Source organism: Meriones unguiculatus, chromosome 4, assembly GCF_030254825.1.
Source record: "Meriones unguiculatus strain TT.TT164.6M chromosome 4, Bangor_MerUng_6.1, whole genome shotgun sequence".
Lineage (NCBI taxonomy): Eukaryota > Metazoa > Chordata > Mammalia > Rodentia > Muridae > Meriones > Meriones unguiculatus.
This window is the reverse complement of record NC_083352.1, coordinates 121,845,969-121,865,721: the sequence shown is the minus strand read 5'-3', so window position 1 is coordinate 121,865,721 and position 19,753 is coordinate 121,845,969. Positions and strand designations below refer to the sequence as shown.

At 43.5% G+C, this 19,753-nt stretch overlaps 1 protein-coding gene across 1 annotated transcript in view; it reads right to left on the bottom strand.

Moving 5' to 3' along the window:
• Positions 1-19,753, bottom strand: part of Mroh8 (maestro heat like repeat family member 8) — a 57,851-nt gene that overhangs the window by 16,385 nt on the left and 21,713 nt on the right. The window contains exons 9-12 of the mRNA XM_021664087.2: positions 14,423-14,558; positions 11,396-11,514; positions 9,176-9,328; positions 5,500-5,660 (exon numbers count right to left, since the gene is read on the bottom strand). Of these exons, the coding sequence (XP_021519762.1) occupies positions 5,500-5,660; positions 9,176-9,328; positions 11,396-11,514; positions 14,423-14,558 (569 nt within the window). The remainder of the gene's footprint in view (positions 1-5,499; positions 5,661-9,175; positions 9,329-11,395; positions 11,515-14,422; positions 14,559-19,753) is intronic.

Here is a 19,753-nt window from a genome sequence, read left to right as displayed (position 1 = left end):
TCTCCATGCTTCTCGCCAGAGTTCTCATAACGCTTGACTTTCTTCTTGTTAGATGTTTTCTCAGTATTCCGCACAGTCAGTGCTTTGTGTGTGTCTGTATGTATAGGCACCTGTATACCACATCACATATGTAGAGGTCAGAAAACAATTTTTAAGAGTCAACTCTTTCCTTTTTGTAGGTTCTGGGACTCCGAACTCAGGTCCTCAGTTTTGGCAGCAAATGCCATGACCTGCTGAGACGCCATACTAGCCCAATCCCTTGTCTTTTATCCCAGTGCTGGGGACTTAACCTAGAGCCTCATGCATCTAGACAAGCACACTACTGTAAACTACATCTCAAAGTTAATCTGTCCTCTAGTTTTCAGAATCTGCCTTGGCATCTCAGCATGCTGGACTCTGCATGCTGGGACTCTCAGACACTATGCATACCTTAGTAATCCTGCCTTTCGGTTGGTTTTGTTTCTATATAGCCTTCACTCTGTGGCTAAGACTGTCCTGGGAGGACCTAAACAGACTAAGGCTGGCCTCAGTTTACAGAGGGCCTCCTGACTCAGCCTTGCTGGGTCATACTTTCTGGGGTTGCAAGTATGACTCAGCACTCTCGCCTCTAGTTTAGTCATTCTAATCTGAGAATAAAACAAAGAAAGAAGACCCCAAGCACGCCTGAAGGGAAGGCAGCCTCAAAAGGCATGTGGCCTGGTAAAAGGCTCACAGCAAAGCGTGTAAGAAGATGACAGAGTGTAAACGTGCATCCCAGAAGAAGCATAAGCAAGTCCTCTGTTGTCTGTGATTCTGAGGCAGTAAGCAAAGGACTTTGAGAAGCAAAGCCTTATGAGGACTCACTCCCAAGTGCTCTAATTTGCCGCACATTCTAAGCATGCTGGGAATGCACAGGCATAGAAAGTATATAGCCCTCATGTCAGCAACTCACAGGGTTTAGTACAAAACAGATCATCTACAGAGTTTGTTTAAAATATTGCACTAACGAAATTGATCTGCAGGCAAAAGCACTTGCTGCCAAGCCTGATGACCTAAGTTTGATCCCCAGGACCCACAGGGTAGAAGAAGAGAACTAACTTCCACAAGTTGTATTCTGACCTATACTCCAGCCATGGCTTGTATGCCCCTACCCAAGTGCACACGCACACACACACACACGCAGAAATAAAATATGAAATATATCTATGTAAAATACATGTGTGGTAGTACACAACTAGCTCATAAGTATTATATATATAATTTTATATTAAATTTTTAATTTAAAAAGTAATTTTAATCCTAGAACTCAGGATTTAGAAGCAGGTATCTCTGTGAGTTAAAGGTCAGCTTGACCTATACAGTAAGAGTGAGGCTCTGTCTTAAAAAATTAAAATAAATAAAATAAAATAAAATAAAATAAAATAAAATAAAAACATACGAGAAGTTCAGGAGATATGAGGCAGGAAGCCTGAGAATTCAAGGACAGATTTTCGGTGGTCCTCAACCTGTGGGTCATGTCATCTTTGAGGTCAAATGACCCTTTCACAGGGGTATGTATCAGCTATCCTGCATATCAGATGCTTACACTATGATTCATAACAGCAGCAAAATAATTGCATGGTTTGGGGTCGCTGTAACATGAGGAACTGTATTAAAGAAGACTGAAACTGTACTAGGAAGAGTGAAAACCATTGATTTAGGAGGTGGGTCCCACGTGGCAGAAAATAGGTCACTAGAGGAAGGGCTTTGAAAGTTATGTCGACCCTGATTCTGGCCTTGCTCTCTGTTTCCTGGTCCTCCACAATGTTCACAACTGATCCACTTAACTCTCCTGGCATCATACACTGAGCCACTCTGTCATTCTTTATCAGAACGATAAGAAGTTATTAAACTTTGTTATTAAACCAGTATGCCAGTCCACTGAAGAGGAAGAGATGGATGGAACTCCAATAAAACAAAGGACAGAATTTGTGACTTTCAAATGCCATAGGCCTATGATTCCTTATGCTAGTTTGGAATCTTTGCTACTTCCAATAGGATCTTGATTAATCTGATGCCTGGAAGATACCTTTTCTTAGCACACTTCATGGGAGGTTCTGATACATTAGTTCCATACAATGCTTAATGACTGTATTAGAAGACTGGGAGGAGGCACACCTTTGAAACACACACTATCTTCCTTGTGAACAGAAAGGAACAGCCTATTGGCTGCTTTCGAGATGCACAAGAACAGAACAGAGAAGTCGGGATGCTGTCACGTCTTTGCTCTGAGCTGTCTTTTTCTGGACCTGTAGTAACAAGATAAATTTCCCAAGCATCTCACTCCCTACAGAGCTTGTCGGCAATGTAAAGCAGTTCCTGCTTTAGAAGGTGATGATGTGGTCAACCTGGCCCCTACCTCCTAAGCCAGCTTGGCCAGTGCCTTCTGTCTTACCGCTCCTTTCCCCGTTTAGTGGGCAGGTCCACAGACACTTCTGTTCTCTAATCCCTCTCTTCTCTACCTCTGAGGATATTCGGGGGCTGCCTGCCCTGACTCCTATACAGCAGCACAACCTGTAATCCATCTCCACCAGAGTCAGAGGAAAAAGGCACATCTCAAGCCATTCAATTACCTTTTTTTTAGAATAGGGTCTCACTATGCAGCCCTGGCTGGCCTGGAACCCACTATGTAGACCAGGCTAGCCTTGAATTCAGAGAGATCCAGCTGTGTCACTACCATGAAAGTCTTCAAAGGCTTCTCCTGAAGTATGGACTCCACTATTCTACCCAATACATCACTGTTATCTATCTGATCATTTAAAAAGCACTTCAGTGTGCTCTATCTGTGAAGCTACCAACACAGTCCAATTTTAGAACTCATCCATCTCTACAGAAAGACCCCTTGGGGTTGGAGAGGTGGCGCAGTGGTTAAGAAGACTGATTGCTCTCTCAGAGGACCCAGGTTCAATTCTCAGAACCAACATGGCAGCTCTCACCTGTCTTAAAAAAAAAGAAGAAAGAAGAAAGGCAGGCCCCTCGTATCTGATAAGCCTTCACTGCCCACCTGTCTGCCCAGCCTTCCTTAGACTGATTTCACATACGGATCCAGTACAAACAAGCTACGGGAAGGGCCAAAGACTTAAGAGCAATTTAATAGAGACATGTATAAAAGAATATTTTAAAATCCACATGAATGTCCATATTAATGTATTTCTCTCCTCTGGAAGGGCAGTCCCTGCCATCTGACTGAGTAGTAAGCATGCAGTTCATGGAGAGCACCAGCGCTACACAGGACATCACAGAGAGTCACTCATACAAAAGAGCAGTTTTCAAACAGGTTAAAGCAGAATAGCACTTCTTTGAAATACAACAGTTGCTCAGAATCACAATATAGGAAACAGATTAAAAGGGGGGCGCTATAGTGTCAGAACAAAAGTATGTCCCATGGTAAGCAATGTCCTGGGGACTATGAGAGAGGCATCCAGAAAAAAAGGCAGAGGGTCTTTTACCTCAGGTGCACTTGGTTCCATGGATTGTTCTTGGACATGATTTTGTTCCTCCAGAGACAAATATTTACATTCATTTCTTTTAATTATTTATTTATTTTGATTTTTCGAGACAGTGTTTCTCTGTGTAGCCTTGGCTGTCCTGGAACTCACTTTGTAAACCAGGCTGGCCTCAAACTCACTGAGATCATTCTGCCTCTGCCTCTCTGCCTCTTGCCTTTCTGCCTCTGCCTCTCTGCCTCCTCTGCCTCTCTTCCTCCTCTTCCTCTGCCTCTCTTCCTCCTCTGCCTCTGCCTCCTCTGCCTCCTCTGCCTCCTCTGCCTCCTCTGCCTCCTCTGCCTCCTCTGCCTCCTCTGCCTCCTCTGCCTCTCTGCCTCTCTGCCTCTCTGCCTCTCTGCCTCTGCTGGGATTAAGGGCATGTGCCACCACTGACCAGTTTACATTCAATTTATAAAACATGTTTATTCTTGTTGAATATCAGAACAGAGCTATAGAACCCAATCTGGTCAGTGTATCCTAAAGCTGGATATGCCTTCTGCCTTGCTTTCCTGCCTTCCTAGATATAACTATAGCACATGCCAGGCAATGGTGTTCAAACTGGTATGTCCCAAGAACACTCGGGAAAGGCTACTGTTAGTATGTAGTATGTGCTTCTTGCATTTATTGACATGTTTTTCTGACCATGTTTTTTTTTTTTTTTTTCTGAACTCAAACAACCTTCCTTGGATTATTGCTTTTTGTTGTTGTTGTTAATTTGGATATAAAAATACACTGTACTTTTATAAAAGTAAAAGGTCTTCTGCCCCAAGTCATTGCTCACCACGGGTCATGCTGACCGTATTCTGACAGGGCAGCATTCCCTCTTAAGTCTGTTTCCTAGACTGTGACTCTGGAGTAAGGTTCTCTACAGCATTAGACCGCAGTCTTCCCCATTCTCTCAGGTCCTCAGACCCCAGGTTCAACAGACAGGATTTGCACAGATTGACAAAAGTTGACACTGCCCTGGATAAAAGGGTATGGGGGGTGTCTCTCCTCAAGTGTTACTGACTTCCCCATATATACCTCTTAGACTCAAAGGCTTAGAGCTACAGTGTGAAAACAGCTAAAAAAACAAACAAACAAAACAAAAGAACTCTGTAGGACCCTGTTCTTCCCTACGTATATACTTAGACTTTCTTTTTTTTTTTTTTTTAATGGATCTATTTATTTACTTGGGGTAAAATCATTCTTGAATGCATTCTGCAAGTGAGGTGCCAACATTCTAGATTTCCTCCCTAAACAACTTTAGTACCTGTCTATCTGTATCTATTTATTTAGACAGGCTCTCACTATGTAGGCCAGTCTGGCCTTGAACTCTGCATCCTCCTGACTCAGTTCCTCAAGGGCTGAATTACCTGTATGCTTTAGTAACTATCTTCTCACAACTGGGATGTCCTTCTGCACAAACAGTATAACTTTACACATAAACAGATCATATTAATTCAAGAATCTACTAGAGTCGGGTGTGGTGGCAACATGCCTACAATCCCAGCACTTTGCGTGAGTTTCAAATGAGCCTTGTCTACATAATGAATTCCAGGCCAGCCAGGTGTACATAGTAAGTCACTATCTCAACTCTTGACCCCTCTTAAAAAAACAAAAAAGAATCAAGTACAGATGCCATTTTCATTTACAGCTTTCGTGTTGATCTAAGATCCAACCAAGGTCCTATACTGTATGAGGTCATACCGCTTTGTTACTCCACCACCAGTTGGCTTGTTTCTTTCTCCTTCCTTCCTTCCTTCCTTCCTTCCTTCCTTCCTTCCTTCCTTTTCTTTCTCTCTCTCTCTCTCTTTCTTTCTTCCTTTCTCTTTCTTTTTTTCATTACTTTAACTTTTTTGAAGAATTCCTTCCATTCATCCTCTAGAACATCTTCTTAGGAACCTATCTATATCTAATCTCCTTTACAGGTGTCTCATTAGCACCCACGTTTCACTGTACTCAGAGATGGGCTGTGGCCCCAGTTTAATACAGAAGCTGTACAGGGTTCTATTACCTGTCATATGGTACTGGATGACATAAGAGGTGGCTGAGCACTATATCTGTGTACTTCGGTCTGGAGATAAACAAACTCACAGTATTTATAATTTGTTGCCGGACACTAGGCAGCGTGATTATTGACAGCCGAGCACAGATAACGCCTATTATTTCTGGCACCTGAAGAGGAAAAAGGACATCACTAAGACCTTAATCCTGAAGGACAATTATAGATTCTTTGTAGCCACTTCTGAGAGGCCTTTGAAGGGGGGTAGAAGACAAAATATTTTTGGGTTGGTAAAGTTTAGGATGCTCAGGGTTCAGTTTACTGCTAAAGTACTTGCCTAGCATGTATGGGGACCAAGATCTGATCCTTGAGCACTGCAGAAATAACAGTTAAAACTTTCCAATCATGAGCTGGGCAGAGGTGGCGCACACCTTAGCAGGTGGGTCTCTGTGAGTTTGAGGCCAGCCTGGTCTACATTGTGAGTACAAGGACAACCAAGGCTATAGAGAGAGATCCTGCCTCAAAAAAACAGTATATATGAATGTATGTATACAAAAATATTTGGATGGGGCGGAGCTGTAGTTGAGTTGCGGAGTGTTTGCCCTGGCATAGATGAGAACCTGGATTTGATATCTGATTCTCAACACTAGAGGTAAGCAAGTGGGTGGTCGAGGGGGGCTGATAAAAGGAAAGGCCTAGAAGGTGTAGAATGCTTGCTTGGCATGCATAGGGCCTGGGTTCAAACAGCACCACAAAAAGAAAACACAGGGGAAGAAGAAAAGAAAGAAGGAAAGGAAAGATTTGGAAGGATGTAAAAGAGCCACCAGCTGTTGTCCCTGAGAAATGAGGACACTTTTCCCCACTCCTGTATTTTTTCTGATTTTTGATCAATGATTACAAAGTGATGTTAACAAGCTAATAAATGTCATGCTATGGCAAGAGAGCCCACATCCACCATCCTCTGAGGTCTTATGGGAAGCAGAAGCTGGGGTTCGGCCAATTCCCCCTCTGCTTGACTATTCACCCTGCATAAAATGGCTGTCATTCCCAGTAGCCAGAAGGTGGCTGAAGGATGGGGGTGGGGGGTATAATTCTAGCCACAGAAACAGAGGGATAACCCTCTGGGGGCCTGAGGGAGATTTTCTGCCTTTAATAAAGGGACAAGAAGGAAGCATCATCTTTCTGGATTATCTTCTCTGTCTGCTCATGAAGTCTCAGCTATGCCTGCCTCACGACCTCATGGACAGAAATAAAGAAAAACATGGTCTTGGTTGTCACTGTCAGTCAGTGAGCCAGCATAGAAACTATACTGCGTCCAGATTTCCTATACATTCAGAATGTGTATTTTTTGTAATTATTTAATACAGTCGAATCACTTTATGGTAAGAATATGTCACATAAACATTTTAGCAAATATATCATTATGAAATAATGTGATCAATCCTCTGGAAAAGCTTTTCAAGGTTGGCCTTCTGGCCACTGAAGGCTCCTGAACCATCCAGGAGCCATCTGACTGCCCTCCTCAAGTGCTCCTGTTGTATCTTTGGCTATTTTCTTACTTTTTGGTTTTTAAAACAGGGTTTCTCTGTGTATCCCTGGCCATCTTAGAACCCTTTCTGTAGACAGGATAGCCTCAGACTGTCTGCCTGCCTCTGGCTCCTCAGCGCTTTGATTGAAGGAGTGTGCCACCACCCCCTGAATGTCTTTGTTATTTTCATAGGTTTTAAAAAAATGGGTTCTTATCATTTTAACATGGCCTTTCTTTTTGAGATTGTTGTGCAGTGTATTGAACGGGGACTTTATACATGGACAACTGCCCCTTCACTTTCACTCTTAAGAAAACAAGGAGAGGTTTAAAATGCCAGGGGCACTGGAAATCATGGCCTTCAATCCAGCAGTCTGGAGGCAGAGGCAGTTGGATCTCTGAGAGTTCAAAGACAGCCTAGTCTACAGAGTGAGTCTAGGACAGCCAGGATTATACAGAAAAACAAACAAAAAAAATGCCAGTGGCTCTTCAAGTCTCACTTTCCTCCTCAGGAATAACTATACTTACACTTTTAGCTACTTCTGTATCCTTCTATGTTTAATTAAGACAGATGATTAATTAATTTTTTTTATGACAAAGTTTTGCCTAGTAGCCTAGCCTGGCCAGCCTCACCCCCTTGATCTTCTTGTCTTAGCCTTCTAAGTGCTGGGATTATAGGCATTCAACAGCACACTTAGCTCTGTCCTTTTATTAAAAAGAATTACTATTGCTGCATGTGTAAGACTGCACACATGCCATGTGTGTGCACATGGAGGTCAGAGGACAGCACTGTCTTCTCTTCCCACCTGAGATCCGGGGACTTAACCCAGGTCATCAGGCTTGTGCAGCAATCACTTTGACTCATGGAGCTATCTCACTGGACCCCAGTTCTGCCCTTTTTTATTTTAGATAATAAAATTAAATTGTTTCTTTCCTTTGTTATTTTTTTATTTAACTTTATTTTATGTGCATTAGTTTAAGGTGTCAGATGCCTTGGGATGGGTATTATAGACAGTCATGAGCCACCATGTAGGTGCTGGGAATAGAACCTGTGTCCTTTGAAAGTGCTCTTAACCACTGAGCCATCTCTCCAGCCCCGCTTTGTTACTTCTTGATGTCTATGTTTTAACTATATTTAGGTAAGTTCTCTTGATATTGGGGAAAGCTGGTCTCCTTCCAAAGTCACTTCTGGCTGTCTTCTGTCTTAACTTGATAGCTTTAATTCATCAGAACCAGAATTTGCACTGAATTCCAACCTCATATTCATCAATTACATCTTCCTAGAGAAATCCTCTTCTTTGCTGAGCACACCTCAGAGAGAGAGGCAAAGAGACAGAGAGGCAAAGGGGGGGTGGGTTCAGGTGTATATATCAGTGTGAGCATGTGTCCGTGTGTGTACTTGTGGAGGCCAGAGATTGATGTCAAAGATATCTTTCTAATATTTTTGATTGTGAGCCTTTAATGGCTGAGCTATTTCTCCGGCCCAAAGATGTCTTTTTTTTTTTTTTTTTTTTTTTCCCAAGACAGGGTTTTTCTGTGTAGTCTTGGCTGTCCTGGACTTCCTTTATAGACTAGGCTTGCCTTGAACTTACAGAGATCTGCCTGTCTCTGCCTCCCTGAGTGCTAGGATCACAGGTGTGTGCCACTGTGCCGGGCTAAGACATCTTTCTTAATCAACCCCCACTTTCTTTTCTTTTCTTCTTCTTCTTCTTTTTTTTTTTTTTTTTTTTTTTGAGACATGATCAAAATCAATCAACCTGAGTTCACTGTTTCAGCTAGACCTGCTGCCCAGCAAGCTCTAGGAATTTGCCTAGTTCTGTCTCTCTGCGCTAGAGTCATGGATGCTCATGACCATGGACCATGCCTGGAGTTTTACATGGGTACAGGGATCTGAGCAGAGGTCCTCCTGTTTATAACACTTTACCACTGAGCTATTTCCCAATCCCCACACCTTAAGCTTTAAATTTCATTGTCTGGCATAGGGGCTGGTGAGTACGTGCTTACTGAATGGAGGAATGTTTGTGGACAGAAGAAGGCTTTGGTCTTGGCCCCACTAGTGCCTGCTTTCAGCTGAGCATAAATGGCGGCTGGACCTCCCCAGCTGCAGAATGGAGACAGGGCTTGCTGCTATTTCAAACCCAAAAAATGGCCCTGAGTTTTTACCTTCTCAAATCGAGCCTCTGCACTCTTCACCAAACTTATCAGCAACTCTCCTGCTGTCTGCTGGATACAGGGATGTGGGAGGCTTTTCAGGCTGTCCAAGGTAGTCATTACAAACTGCCCAAGCTCTTGAGAATCAAGAAAAACTTCAAAAACCTGCAATGATTTAGGAAAAATGAACTTTCAAGATATATGGTATGGGCTGGGACTATAACTCAGTGTTTGCCTAGGATGTGTGAAGCCCAGTGTTCCAGCATCGAAAGAGGGAGAGGGAAGAGCAAGAGGGAGCAAAAGGGAGGGAGAGAGAAAGCTATCTATTACTAGCTTATTTACTGTGGTGGCTATGATTCTCTGTCATCAACTTGACTACATCTGGAATTAACTAAAACTCATGCAGCTGGGTACATCTGTGAGGGATTTTCCTTTTTTTAACCCAACATAATATTTTTATTGATTATTTGAGAATTTCACATAATACACCCTAATTGCACTCACTTCCCAGTCCTCCCAGGTCTGTCCCCCACCCTTGTGACCTGTCCCAAGAAAAAGAAGAAAGAAAAAAACATACAAACAAACAAAAAGAAACACAAGTCCAATTTGTGTTGCCCATATAATCATTGTAGTAAAGTCAAATTTCCAGCGGTCAGCTCCTTAAAGAAAACTGAGCCTTTCCCCACCTATACCTCTAGCCAAAGGCCATCAATTGTGAAGAGCCACACTCCAGCATCCTCATCACAATTTTTTTTAAAGATTTATTTATTTTATTTATATGAGTGTTCTATCTGCATTTACACCTGCCAGAAGAGGGAATCAGTTCACATTATAGATGGTTGTGAGCCACCATGTGGTTGCTGGGAATTGAACTCATGACCTTTGGAAGAGCAGATAGTGCTCTTAACCACTGAGCCATCTCACCAGCTCCCTCATCACAATTTTTAAGAGTTGTCTTCAATGGCTTCCTGTTCAGACTTTACTTTTTGGGGGGTGGAGTGGGCTGGGGCTAGGGCTTGTCACAGAAGCCTTCTATGACCCATTTTCTCAACTGTGAGTCTGTACACATCAACACCACTACAAAAGTAGCTTCCTTGCCCTCTATGGTCACAGGAGCATGAACCATGGACACCCACACAGCCTCTAGCATCAGCGCAGCCCACAGAGCAGCTCAGACCACAGACAACACAGCTCTCTATCGCAGCAAGGGCCACAGACAATGTTATTGCCCTTAGTGGCAGCACAGGCCACAGACGTCAACATGGACTCAGGTGCACAGGCCACAGACACCAATATGGTTCCCAGCAGTAGTCTGGATCATGAACATCGACATGTCTTCAGGGGTTAGTACAGATCAAGGATAACCACACAGCCTCCATCAGCTCAACATTGTCTCTGACCACAGCTCAGACTACAGACATCAGTATGGCTCTTAGCCAAAGCACAGACCACAGATGTCAACATGGCTTCAGGCAATGGCACAAACCGGGGGCATTCTGCCTTGTCTTGGGTGGTAACACAGGCTCCCAGCTGCAGCAGGACTGTGGACCGCCAACATGGCCTTCAGCAGCAGCACAGGCCACTGACATCCACGTGGCTTCAGGGGCAGCACAGGCTACAAATATCTGCATGGCCTTCAATGGGAACATGGGCCACGGACATCAACACAGCCCCTGGCTGCAGCAGGACCACAGGCCTCCAACATGGCCCTAAACAGCAGCATGGTCCATGGACATCAAATGGTCTCAGGTGGCGGCACAGGCCAACCACATCAGCCTGGCCCCCAGCAGCAACCCACACAACAGACACTGTAGTATCAGACTATGGACTTCTACCAGCCTCCTGCAGAAGCATGGGTCTCAGTATCAATCTGGCCTCCATCAGCAGCCCAGACCATAGGCATCCACATGAACCTTGGACCACAACACAGCCTGGAGCAGCAGCACAGACCACAGAGACCAACATGACCTCTAGGGACAGCATGGACCATGGAGAAAGAAAGAAAGCTATTGTGTAAAGTCATGCATATGGTACTTTATTTGTAAATCCAGAATATTTACAGAGCACATTTCCTGAACAATCTCTGTGGTTTGTTTTATAAGAAATGAAACAAAAAGAATTTTCCAACGTGATTTATACCATCTCCCATTTCCATGAACAAACACGACTCTGGCTTTTCCCCTCCTTGCTAGCACTTCAGGCTGTCTGGATGCATCTAAGCACTCTATTTACCTGGACAATTCTGTAGGCACAACAGTAGCATCGTTTGACTCTATAGTGCTCCAGCAGCTCCTTGCATTTTTTCAAAGTTTCTCTCAAGTTCTTGCCATTGTCTCCATCCTGTGTGATAGCTAAGAAGAAAGTGGATTGTTATTATGCTCTGCTTCACTTCCTTCTTACTCATTTTGTAAAACTTTCTGATCTCTGGTGTGTACTCAATCCCTGGTTTTCACTTCAAGGAAATAATCTAATTTGCAGGCAGGTCCCACCCTCTTCCTTGTAAACAATATATACAAACAGCCAAATGAAATGAAAAATGAAATGGAAATGAAAAAGGGTTTTTGTAAAAGCTGAGATTTGGAGTGATTTGCTGAGTACACAATCAGAAGGCTACAGTGCTACCACACAGGAGGGGAGTTTTGAGGTGTCCTCTGAGGTTTAAATACTGACGAAACTTGCTGATCACACACCTTCCTATGCAGCTCAATCTGCTGACTGTTGAGTTGCCTACTCTCCTCATGCTGCCTTGTTTCTTACATGTGTTGTTTTTGTTGTTGTTTTGTTCTTTTGAGACAGGATCTCTCTAGATGACCCTGGCTGTCCTGGAACTTAATATTATAGATCAGGCTGGTCTCAAAGTCACAGGGATCAGCTTTCTTCTGCCTCCTGAGGGCTGGGATTAAAGACGTGTGCCACCATGCCCAACTTGTTTCCCATGTTTTAATGTAACTTCATACTGCTGGATGGGTCACTGTAAATATTTGATGAGTCAAAAATTGAATTATTAGGTCTCAGGCTGTCCAAATATCCAGAAATGAGCTCAAATCAGACTACAGGTTGGATAAAAAGCCAGCATTCCTAGCTGGGCACAGTGGCACACGCTTTTAATCCCAGCACTTGGGAGGCAGAGGCAGGGTAATCTCTATGAGTTTTAGGCAAGCCTGGTCTACATAGTGAGCACCAGGACAGCCAGAGCTACACAGTGAGACCTTGTATCCAAAAAACCAAAACCAAAACCAAATCAAACTGAACCAAGCCAGTATTCCTTAAGAATTTGTTCCCATCTGCTAAAAGGAGTCGTTTCCCTTACCTCTGGCAGAAAGGGTATATTGCTCTCCATTGACACATAACTGTAGCTCCATATCCAAGCCCATACTGACCCTGCAGGCTCCCTCAATCCCTATTACCAGTGTGTTCTGTTCATAAGAGCAAGGTTTTCCCTTGCCCCTCTACTCTATCTCTCTCCCTTGCTTGCTATCCTCTTGCCCCGGCTATTGTCAATATATACTCTATCTATCTATCTATCTATCTATCTATCTATCTATCTATCTATCTATCTCTGAGGGCCCTTGCTATGCTGTTTTTCTTCTGCCTGCCTTTCTTACCTGTTCACCTGCTTGATTGCTCTTCATTCTTCACATCATTTTCAGAAAGCCTATTTGTTGTTATTGTTTTTTTCTGTTTGTTTTGTTTTTGTTTGTTTGTTTTTGGAGACAGGGTTTCTCTGTGTAATAGCTTTAGCTGTCTTGGAACTCTCTGTCTGTGTAGACTAGCATGGCCTCACAAAGATCTGCCTGCTTCTGTCTCCCGAGTGCTGGGAAAGGCTCAGAAAGCCTTTTCTGAATCCCACAACTCATTTGACTCTTACTCATGTTTCTGTAATTTCCCCTTGGCTCTAGGATTCCCCACTAGACTGTGATAGAAAGATTTAGGGCTCTGTAACCTAGTTGCAGTTTCTACTGTCGTAATAAACACCATGAACAAAGAAACTTGGACAGAAAGGGGGTTTATTTAGCTTACACTTCCATATTACTCACTGCTTGTCACTGAAGAAAAGTCAGGACAAGAACTCACCCAGGGCCGGAACTGGAGCCAGGAGCTGGTGCAGAGGCCATGAATGGGTACTGTTTACTGGCTTGCTCATCATGGCTTGCTCAGTCTGCTTTCCAACAGCCCAGGGATGGCCCCACCCACAATGGGCGGGGCCTGGCCACATCAATCACTAATTAAGAAATGCCCTACAAGCTTGCCTACTGCCCAATCTTTTTTTTTTTTTTTTTTTTTTTTTTTTTTTTTTTTTTTTTTTTTCCTACTGCCCAATCTTATGGAGGCATTTTCTTAATTTAGGTTTCCTCCTCTCAGATGACTTTAGCTTGTGTCAAGTTAACATAAAACAAGCCAGCATGGGTTGGAGAGATGGCTCAGTGGTTAAGAGCACTGTGTGCTCTTCCAAAGGACCCGGGTTCAATTCCCAGCACCCACATGGTGCCTCACAATTGTCTGTAACTCCAATTCCAAGGGATCTGACACCTTCACAGTAATGCGCATAAAATAAAATTAAAAAAAAAAAAACCAGCACATTACTGAATCCCAATCAGCTCTAAATAAATAGTTATGGGATAAATAAAATAGGGAGCCCCAAATGATGGCAAGGACCTCTCTCTACTGTTGACCAAACCAATCATTCCAGTTTGTTTTTATAGCCACCTGTCTGGTTACTCCACAGCCATGGAGATAGTGGGCAATGAGAGGAGGTTCATGCCAGTGGTATGGTTGAAGTCAGTGTCTCAGTCACTGTTGTGTTACTATTAAGACACACTAAGACCAAGGCAACTCTTGTAATGAAAAGCATTTAACTGGGGGACTTGCTTACAGCTTCAGAGGCTTAGTTCATTATCATCATGGCAGAGAGCATGGAGGCATGGTGCTGAAGAAGCAGCTAAGAACTACATCTTAATCCATATACTAAGAGAGAAAGACTAGAAACCTCAAAATCAATCCTCCAATAAGGCCACACCTTCTAAACCTCCTCAAATGGAACCACTGACTGGTGACAAAACATTCAAATATATGTGCCTATGGGAGTGATCCAAACCACCACAGCCACCAACGAATCCTCTCTACCCATGGACTACGTACCTTTCTCTCTAGGAATTGCTAAAGAACATATTTTTAGACCATGGGAAGATGGGCAGGAGGAGGCTGGTGCCTATGGCTATGCTAGAGATTAGATTACACCTGCATTTCACAACGTCTTACACTTCAGTTTCATAGTGATATGAAGCAGGTAGTGTATTCCCTCCGCAGCCTCCACAGCCACCTCCTTCTGTGGGTCCCCACACAGCAGTGCCATCATAGCCACTAGATGTCCGAGCCTCTGGAAATGCAGTGGGAGCTAGTGAGAAGAAAAATGCCGTCAGACACAAGAACATTTTCACCTTAAATCGGTGTTGCTGAAGAATAATCAAGCATCCGATCCAATTCAAGAGAGGTGACAGGCTCGTAGGCCTTTAGACCTGTACAGGGTTTCCATTCCATATACTTACTATAATACATACATCCAAAGAGCAACCTAACCAATGAGCACGTTCTACAAAGCGAGGAGGCTTTGGAAATAAAGATGTTCATTCCAGCACTGGTTTTATTTATATTAGTTATTTATTTTTTATTTTCAAGAAAAGGTTTCTCTGTGTAGCCTTGATGGTTCTGGAACTCATCCAGCACTGTTTGTAAAGATCATATTTTGAAAATATTTACCTAGGAAATTATGGTGCAGTCATTCTATGAATGTATCCACTAGAAATCAAGTATATGAATGGCATGCAAATATATATATATATATATTCACACACACACACATATATATATATGGAGGGAGAAGCAGGCTGAATTTGAGGCCAGCCTGGTCTACATAGTGAGTTTCAAGCCGGCCAGAGTGACATAATGAGGTTTGTCTCAAACAAAAACTGTAAGAACTACTAGAGACTAGATCACATCTTTAAACTTAAAAAACAAAAACAAAACAAAACAAAACAAAATAACCCACCTTTTTTCTTAAAGTTCCTTTGATTTTTGTTGGACTAGGTAAAATAGACAGGAGAGAGAGAGAGAGAGAGAGCAAGAAAAATAGATGCAGGGACACAAACATTAGCTTACACAGAAATCCCATAAAAAAACCCACCAAATCAGAAAACATAAGCAAACTAGTATTAAAAAAAAAAGTCAGGCACCCAGAATACATGTGTGCTCCATCCAGGTCACTGAGCTGCAAGCTTAGGCTGGGTGGCCTTTATTGAGTCTAAAGTATTCTCCACGTAAAGAAAGCTCTGGGCCTGAAGAACAGCATGAGCCAGGGCCTAACTCTGCTCCTCCTGTTGTGCCTCTGGCTCTGCTTTGCCTTTTCCTCCTGAGTCATGTTCCCTGGACTCTGGGTCAGGGCTGAGTGATGACCAGGAACTGAAACCGGCAGCAACGGTGAGGTCTGCAGGACAGGTCATCACCCACCTCCCTTCACAGGTGATTAGCCTCCGTGCTGAGGTTGCGTCCGGGGCCTCAGTCACTGGTCTGCGTTAAGTGTCCTGCTCCTCCTGGGCAGTGCAACTTTCAGCAGAGCCCTGCAGAGCCAGAGCTGAGACAGTAAGCACTCAAGACTCGGCCTGCGAAAGGTCACATGCTTTGTCTGCAAGTACGTCCCACCTTTGGAGCCCCTTTCTACAAAATTTTAAAGTGAAAAGTCAGCTTTTAAGCCCCACCTGCCCAATGATCAGGTAACTTACTGGAATGCTGGAGTTGTAGTTCTTGGAAAATAACAAAGCCACATGGGAAAACAGAATGGCCATATGGGTTTGTCCTTAAATAGACCCCACATCATGTGTCACATGGCCACTCAGCTGGGAATCCCAGGGAGTAGTCTTGACCAAAACCCATCCTGGTCAGTATTTAATTAAAGCTTGTTTTAAATTTGTTTCAAATTTATGGAACTGTTTTTTCTCTGGCAAATATCAGGATTAACACTATCAGCCCCTTAAAAACAAATTTGGGGGTACTGAATCATTCTTTTCAGCAATGGCTACACTGGCTACATAGAAAGACTTCTGTTGTCTTTCACTCTTCTCTTTGATTGGCACATGGGGATGTAGGTTAATCCTACATTAGGTGGATAATCTTAACCTACAGGGGCTCCCAGAGTGGACCTTTCACTCTAAGACTCTGATAACAGACCTTCCACAGAAAAACACAGAAAGATTTTTATATTGCATAGAGTATAGTTGGGTTTGGTTAACTTAGGTATGTGATTTTTTTTTTGCAATATTTAAAAAAATAATTAAATTTAAGTTAAATGAAAATTTGAAATAAGGGTTCTAAATGTTAAAAAAGGAAAATGAAAACACAGTAGAGTGCACCACTCAACTTCCAGATGCTCATACACCTAGTAGCACCAGGGTAAGCACCCTATGCTGGCAATCCTCTCTAGGAGAGAAAATGCTGAAGAAGACCCCAGGGCCACATGCTTGCTCACACACACACACACACTCTCTCTCTCTCTCTCTCACACACACACACACACACACAAACACACATACACACACACACATATATATACACAGAAAGAGAGAGATGATCATCATCATCATCATTTGAAACATTCCTTTAATTCATAGCAAAGAGAGTTTAAAGAATTAGAGGAATAACATATTGCTGTTGTCAGAATCATAAGGCAGTCAGTGTTGATCTCAGGTCAATTGCTGTGTGGCTTCAGATGATGCAGGAGGATAGAGGGTGGAAAGGCAGCTGAAGCAGAGACTCCTGTGCAGCTCTGGGAGTCATCATCCATGCTGGGGCTGTTTAGAGAGGGCTGTATGCACTCACACATGCTCTGTAAGGAAACTAGCATGGTTCACTCTAGTCTGTCATTGGGGTTCTGTCTGTGGGAGTAGATGCTCATTTACTCCTGCTCAGAAAAGTTTAAGTAATATACAGCTTGGAGAAATAATGGAGAATGAAAAGCCCCAAGACCTGCTCAGAAAGAGATACTGACTTGCAGAAGGAAAAAGCAATAGGGACAGGACAGATGATCAGAGTTTGGAGGGACTCTTTTTAGAAGTTGCAGCCAAGGACTGACAACAACTGAGAAGTGGGAGGCTGAAAAAGAGAAATTGAGGATTTAAAAAATGAGATTCTCAGTGAGAATAAAGGGTCAAGAAAAAACAAAGCAATGTGTTAGTTCCAAAGGAAACTCCAATTCCGCGGTCTCCAAAAGGCAGTTCAAACGTCCAGGAATAGTCTTACCCTGTACTGTAGGGGGATCTCTGGTGGCTAGACAAAAGCTAGCATTCTTCAGGAACTTGTGAAGCCAGTTCCCCTCTGAATGAAATGAGGACATGACTGCTCCAAGGTATGGTTGAGGGACAAGAAGAATTTTATTGTAGATAAAGGAGGGAGAGAACTGCCAGGGGCATGTGGAAGAGTCCAGACTGGTTCTGGCCATAAGAGATGGGAGAAGTGAGAGAGGAAGAGAAGGGAGGGGAAGAGAAACTGAGAGAAAATGGCCAAAATGACAGGGTTATATGGGAAAGAGAAGCCAGGGTAAGAACAGTGAAGCGCCTGGGCTGGAGAGGTTTAGGGTAGAGGGCAGGGTAAGAAGTGCTGAGAGGAGCAGGTCCTGAGTGAGCCAAGAGGCCAGCAGACACTTTGGTATGCTAATAGGCACCATATTTGTCTATTTGTCCCTTTGGAACTTGACACCCTCTACCAAAAGGAGTCATTTCCTTTACCCCTAGCAAAAGGAACCTGTGGCTACTTGTAGCACCTATCAGCATATCAAAGCTTATTCAGGCCTCCAGGCTCCTTCAGTATTACAAGTAAGTACCTGTTTGACACATTTCAAAGTTCTACTTATGCTGGCTAGTTTTAGTTTTTGTGTTTGTTTGTTTGTGAGGTTTGAGATTTTTGTGAGGGGAGGGTGTTTTTGTCTTGAGGAAACATCTCTCTACATTGCCCTGATTGTCCTGGAACTCACTATGTTGCTCATACTGACCTTCAACTCACAGAGATTGGCCTGTCCCTGCCTTTCTTGTGCTGGCATTAAAGGCATGTGCCACCATGCTGCCCAGCTTGTGTTGGCTAGTTTTGTCTAGTTTTATGTCAAGTTGACGCAAACTCGAATCATCTGATAAAGTCCTCCTGGGCTGGAAAGGTTTAAGGTATCAGGCAGGGTGAGAATTGTTGAGAGGAGCAGCTACTTAGTGAGCCAAGAGGCCAGCCGACACTTTGGTATGTTATACACTTAGTGATTAATAAAAGGTGACTCAGCCCATTGTGGGTGGGTCCATTCTTGGGCTGGTGGTCAAGGGTTCTATAAGAAAGCAGGCTGAGCAAGCCATGGGGAACAAGCCAGTAAGCAGCATTCCTCATGACTTCTGTATTCAGGTTCCTCCTGCTTCCAGGTTTCCGTCCTGATTTTCTTTAATGTTGGACTACAAAGGTGGAAGTGGAAGACAAATAAACCCTTTCTTCAACTTCCTTTGGGTCATGGTGTTTCACCACAGCAACAGAAACCCTAACTAGATATGGCCCTTCTCACTTCCTTCCCTACCACAAACTCCCTCCAGTTCACGTGCATCCCTCCCCCCAGCTACCCTTTCTCCATATTACCTTGCTATTCTCACTATGTTTTCTCTATGTTCCCTCCTGATTCTCTCACTATGTCTTCTCTATTCTCTCCCCTCTCACAAATAGCCCTGGCTAGGTCTAGTTTGTTGGCCATATTCAATCTACTTCTTCCTCTGCTCTGGACTCTGCCAGATGCCTCTGGCTAGTCTCTCTCATATCTAGAATAAAAACCTTCCCCTTAACCACACCATGGTGGTGGTAGCACGGTGGCTAGAGTCTGAGGCACCTGGAGAGTAGGACACAGCAGGATATCACGTGGCTGTTCCAACAGTCAAGCCGAGACCACGCACTTAGTCCCAGCTAAAATTGAGAGGCAGCTGGGGCCAACCTGGAGAGCCAAGACTAATGGTCTTCTGCTTCTTATAATGGCTTCCAAATTCTGAGACACATCTGGAAACTCCATGTGAGTACAGAAAAGAGGAGCAGACACTATTTTAGGAAGCCCTCTCTGAACTAGACCATGAAAACTCTTCTCAATCATTATGTTTACCCATGAAGACACACTCCCAAATACTGGTGGGTGTGACTGACTCTGGGAACAGCTTTATTCCCCCCACCTTGAGTGTGTTTTATTCTCCTATAAAACTTTCTTCTCCCAGCTCCTTACTTTGTTTCTGCAGTCTTTCTTGGACAAGAAGGCGGAAACAATAGGTAAGGTCTCTATCTGGTCCCTCTGTCCTTTAGATTCTCTCCTCTGCCTCAACACAGACAACAATGGTGCCATTTCCTTAGAGTCTGGTAAACATTGCATTCATTAACCAAACTCCTCAAATTCCCAGAGATCCACCTGCCTCTGTCTCCGCCTCCCAAGTGCTGGGACTAAATGAATACACTGCCACACCTAGCTTCATTTTTCAAACACAGCTATACAGAGCTCACACCCCTCAGACATTTTCAGATTATACTTACTCATTAATT